The sequence below is a fragment of the Otolemur garnettii genome, unplaced genomic scaffold (assembly GCF_000181295.1).
Source record: "Otolemur garnettii isolate 467f Iridium unplaced genomic scaffold, OtoGar3 scaffold00006, whole genome shotgun sequence".
In the NCBI taxonomy this organism is placed as follows: domain Eukaryota; kingdom Metazoa; phylum Chordata; class Mammalia; order Primates; family Galagidae; genus Otolemur; species Otolemur garnettii.
Genome location: NW_003852401.1, coordinates 11,052,317 through 11,058,063, shown reverse-complemented (window position 1 = coordinate 11,058,063; position 5,747 = coordinate 11,052,317). Strand labels below are relative to the sequence as shown.

General features: G+C 39.0%; 1 protein-coding gene across 2 annotated transcripts in view; it reads right to left on the bottom strand.

The window, feature by feature from the left end:
- The window catches only part of BNC2 (basonuclin 2), a 301,545-nt gene that overhangs the window by 149,660 nt on the left and 146,138 nt on the right, over window positions 1–5,747 (bottom strand). For both annotated transcript variants that reach the window (XM_023508287.1, XM_023508289.1), the window contains one exon: window positions 4,458–4,560. In XM_023508287.1, the coding sequence (XP_023364055.1) occupies window positions 4,458–4,560 (103 nt within the window). The remainder of the gene's footprint in view (window positions 1–4,457; window positions 4,561–5,747) is intronic.

Below are 5,747 nucleotides of genomic sequence, written 5' to 3'. Positions count from 1 at the left end.
GAAATTTTTATTGTTATTTTTCAATGTACTAAGATTATTTCAGGTAAATGAAAGAAAAGCATGAGAAAAGAAATAACAGCAGTTAAGTGAATTAAGTGGCAATAGGCTAAAGTCCTTAGAACACTAATATAATAAAATTAGAAATTCTGAGCTATTTATTTATCTACCAACTAAATTATTACAGATTAGGTACAGCCATCATACACATAAACATAAGGGTTTTTTGTTTGTTTGTTTGGAGACAGAATCACATTCTGTTGCCCTGGGTAGAGTCCTATGGTATCAATCATACCTTATAGCAACCTGAAACAACTCTGAACTCTTGGGTTCAAGCAATCCTCCTGCCGCAGCCTCCCTAGTAGCTGGGACTAAAAGCATGAGCTACCATGCACTGCTAATTTTTCTACTTTTAGTAGAGATGAGGTCTTGCTCTTACTCAGGTTGGCTGTGAACCCTGAGCTCAAGCAGCCCTCCTGCCTCAGCCTCCCAGAGAGCCAGGATTACAAGCATGAGCCACCATGACTGGCCAAAAGTTTGTCTCAAATAAAGTTAAATTCAGTAAGCCCTGCTTTCTGTCATCAAAGTGAAATCAAATCTCAGTGAATGCACTGAAATTCATTAATGGGGGAAAGAGGTAGGAAATCGTTATTAATTCAGTGGGAAATACCTACTAGTATTCAGAGAGCTGTTTTGGGTCACCCTCTTCCCCCCTTAACTCAATAGTACTAAAGATTTCAAGGAACTAATTTAAGAATAGTAACATGTTCCACTAAGTAATTTAAAAACCCAGGTGTTATAGTATAATGAATTAATCAATCACGCTGTTTAAATTTTTAAAATACCTTTTCAAGATTTTTGTAAAGTAGCTAATGTCAACAATTTGAGCAAGGGCCGGGCGTGGTGGTTCATGCCTGTAATCCTAACACTTTGGGAAGTCGAGGTGCATGGATTGCCTAAGCTCATGGGTTGAGACTAGCTTAAGCAAGAGGGCAACGCTACCAAGGGCGACAAAGTGAGACTGTCTCCAAAAAAATAATAATGATAAAATAAATAAATAAAGAAATAAATAACGTGTTGAACAGGCTTGTGAAGCAATTGGCAAGGCAATGGAGTATGTAAGAATTGTGTGTGTACACATACACACACATGTCTGTGCATATATATGGTACTAATGACCCTTGACATCCAACATCTTAGGAATAAATTGAAGAACAAAGGAGATACAGTTAGGCATTTATTCAAAAGAGGTCAATGAATTTCTAAAAACTTTTTTTTTTTAAAGAGTCAGTGTCTCATTTTGTTGCCCAGGCTGGAATGTAATAGTGTTACCACAGTTCACTGAAACCTTGACCGCTCAGGGGCTCAAGTGATCCTCATGCCTGAGTCTCTGAAGTAGCTAGGACTACAGGCACATGCCTCCATGCCAGGCTAACTTTTTTTTTTTTTAAGAGATGGGGTCTCACTGTGTTGCCCAGAGTGGTCTGAAACTTCTTCAAGTGACCCTCCCACTGTGCCTCCCAAAGTGCCAAGATTACAGGTATGAGCCACTGCTCTCAGACTAAAAATTCCAAAAATAACCAACTTGGCATTTGGTTATTTTTTTTAGCAGCAGTTATTAAAGTTTTAATAGTACAATAACAGGCAAAATATGTTCAGTGCTACCGGGGGACAATTCTGTTACATATATTCTAGTAATCTTAATGCTGTTCTGGGTACTTTGGAGAAAAATTACACACTAGAAAAACCAAGTAACTTCCTCCTCACCCCATACATAAGACACTGTACTAAGTAAGGCAGCCAGAAAACCTGCTGTGTTTCACCTCTGAACAGAAATAATTGGAGACATGATTTCAGGGTTTCTGTGCTGGGGGAGGGAATGAAGCAATTAATTGAAATGCTAGGGGCAAAAAGAGTGGGTGCTCTCATTCCACTGCCAACTTGAAGGCTAGAAGCCAACCCCTCATTGTCATATTTGCCCTAATGAACAGGGATTTGCATACCTGCGTGTATGTATTTTAAGTTGTATACAGATACATCCCTGTTGTGGGGGAGAAAAGAGGTCAAGGTGATAATTTTGAAGGAAAGAATGAGAATTCATTTGGCTTATATTTAAGAAGCCCCAAATTAATATCCCCCAAACATACAGCTTTTAAAAGTACAGTAGGGGAAGCACAGTCTTGTGTAACAGAAATATCTTATTCAAGGTGGGTGAAAAATCACATTCTTCAGAAAGTCTTTGAAACAATCATTGGTCAGGAATAGTGTCTGTTGTTCAGGAAGAAAGAAGAAGTATTGATTTTTCTTTTCATTACACTACTAATGTAATATGCACATGGAAGTTAGATAGATAAAACAAACTCTGGTGACATAGTCAACATTTATACTCACAAGACTCACAGATGATGGTAATACAAGATAGCTTTGAAAAAAAATGAGAGAATAAATAAAAGCCCTTTGTTTAATGACTGACCTCCTCAAACTTTACTGAGTATCTAATGTCTAGTTTTTTCAAAATGTATATCATTTATTAAAGGCTTTATATATTTTATCTTTAACCTTCAATTTTATCTTTAACAAAGTAGGTATTGTTAATCCTGTTTTACAGATAAGAAAACTGAGGTCCAGGGATTTTGAGTAACATGTCATGGAAGTGGCAGGGCCAAGATTAGATCTAAGAACAGTCTATGCTCACATTGCCATCAGTGACCTCATAATTCTTGACGGCTTGGGACATGAGCTCTGTACCTATTATCTAACAATACTTCTTCAGGCATAGAAGGATATTTGGAAATGTTATGAGCTCAATTATATTCCCCCCAAATTCATATGTTAAAGCCATAACCCCTAGTATTTTAGAATCTGATTATGTTTGGAGAATGAGCTTTTAGAAAGGTGATTAAAATGAGACCCTTTAGAATAGGCCCTAAACCAATCTGACTAGTGCCCTTAAAAGAGGAACTCTGGATGCACAAGGAAACACCCAGATGTGAGCCCACAGAAGAAAAGACCATATGAGGGTGGCCATCTACAAACCAGGAAAAAAAACCTCAGAATGAAGCCAACACTGCCAACACCTTGATTTTGGAATTCTAGCCCCTAAAACCGTGAGAATATAAATTTCTGTTGTTTGAGCCACCCAGCCTGTGGTATTATGTTATGACAGCCCAGTCCTACCAAACCAATATAGGAGAAAGAAGAACGGCTGCAGAAGTAACAGCAGCTATCTGTTGTTCCAGACTAGACTGGACTGTTACAGATTTTGGCCTTGTTGTTAATGAGGCAGGAAGGAGTTTCATCCCCAGGGGCAAATGAAGGATTACGTGCTTGTGGCTACATGGTGGGAGCACACTCCTTCCGATGTATTCCTCTCATACTGCTCTCCCTCTCTCATAGAAACATGGCTGAAATGTCCCTACAACTCTAACACACACGCCCTAACAAGCGAGGTACATGATAAATTAAAAGCATTTCAAGGCATAGCCTAGTGTTGTTACCTCAGATCTTGCTAGAATAACATGACATTTATAAAAATACAACCCACTGGATGTTTGGAACTGCTTGGGAATGAAGAATAGGTCCACTTAAGAGCCAATACCCTAGGCTGTCAAAAAAATCTCAAGCCAGAATTTCTTTTATAAACATTACCTATCTTTTAAAATTCTGCAGTCTAGGAGGTTAAAAAAAATCTGCTTATTTCCAAGTCTCCTTTTGCTTAAGCACAATAAATGTGAACCATACGTAAGAACATGCTGAATCCTTAGTCAAGGCATACTGACAGAACAGCTCTGGGAACCTGGCAAAAAAAGCCTCAATGCTCACATCTTTCCCTCTGGGCCATCCCACCCAAAATGCACCCCTACACAGAGCTCACACTCTATCACATTGACCACCTCCAAACCTAATGCACACTGAAGGGGAGTATTTATAGATTTTTTTTTCAGATACCAGCCAAAGAATGTTCCCGTTCACTCGCTTGCCCACCTTAGACCATGCAAAATTTAACATCTGGAGGGATAAACTCAGCCCCTAATACATGTGACAAGGGTAAGCAGTCACTGAGGAGTTCTTCAGCAGGGAGAGATTGCCAGCTTACCTCTGAGGTCCAGGCCCTAAAAGGCCAACTGTGGTATGTTTGAGTTTCCATTAGGCCTGGTGCTTGCTGGCTGCTCCTATGCTCAGTAAGAACCCCAAGGCCCAACTGTCCTATAAACATTTCATCTTTTTGCAGAGACTGGCCTGCCTAGCCTTACTTCTTACTACAGAGAATATGCTGTTTGAGACCCTTGGGCTGAATGTAAACCATCACTTGGAACATAGCTAACCTCTCTTCTTTAGGCCAGTGCCTGCTCTCAAAACACACATACACACACACACACACACACACACCCTCTTTCTCTCTCTCACTCACTTAACATGAACATAACAAGAATAGAAAGAAAAGCCCCGATTTTCCTCACCATGTGCCACCCAGCCATGTTTACACTGATCACAAGTCCTCAGGTTAATCTTTCCTGGCTGAAAACATTCACACGTGCAGTTTACCAGTGTGCAGCGGATGGCCTGAAAAATAAAGGAGGAGAAAAATATCAGCATCTGTTCAGAGACATTCTGTTTTTTCAACATTTTGATAAAAAGTGCCCACTGCCATGTTAAAGGCTTTATATTGGTTGGGGCCTGGGGAGTTTTAAAAATAAGTTTTGATATCATCAAAATCTCTTACCCCCCCAAAGGTAAGTAAACAAAAATCTTTCACTAATACAATGTTTTACATCATTTATAATAATCTTTAAATTAGAAACACTGGCCAAGTAGAATAAAAATAAAGGATCACATATTCTCTAAGATTCTGGATTTATAATACTAGAGAACCAATTTACGTTTATGCAGTTATTAATTAATACAAAAATACATTCTAATAGATTAATGTCAAGTAAAATGTTTACAAAACATGGTAAATATTATTAGAATAGTACTTTCTTCTGATGAATTTCAATTAACTGATTTGCTAATATTTTAGATATACAACACACACCCACATCCACACCCACACACACGGGTTTTTTGGGTTGTGGGGGACCAGAGGCTCACTCTGTTGCCCTGGGTAGAATGCTATGGTGTCATCGTACCTCACAGCAACCTCAAACTCCTGGATTCAAGTGATTCTTTTGCCTCAGCCTCCCGAATACCTGAGACTACAGGCATGTGCCACCATGCCTGGCTAATTTCTTCTATTTTTTAGTAGAGACAGTATCTCACTCTTCTTCAGGCTGATTTTGAACTCCTGAGTTCAAACAATCCACCTGTCTCCCAGAGTGCTAGGATTAAAGGAATGAGTCACTGCACCAAACCTTTTAGATATATCTGAAAAGATACTCTTGTTGTCCCAATAAGACAACATATTTCTGTTTTTTTTAAAAAATCATATCCAGATTCCTTGGAATTTATTTATTTATTCATTCAATTTTCATTCTTATTTTGAAAAATACGAAACAATCTTCTTTTTATTTTAATGGTGATGTAAGAAGGTTTAAATTTTGGTGTTAGATTGGATATGAAGCACGAAAAGCCATTTACACGAATATATTATACCTATAAAGAATGTATAATTGGGCTCGGCGCCTGTGGCTCAAGCATCTAAGGCGCCAGCCACATATACCTAAGGTGGCGGGTTCGAATCCCCAGCCCGGGCCGGCCAAACAACAATGATGGCTGCAACCAAAAAATGGCCGGGCGTTGTGGCAGGTGCC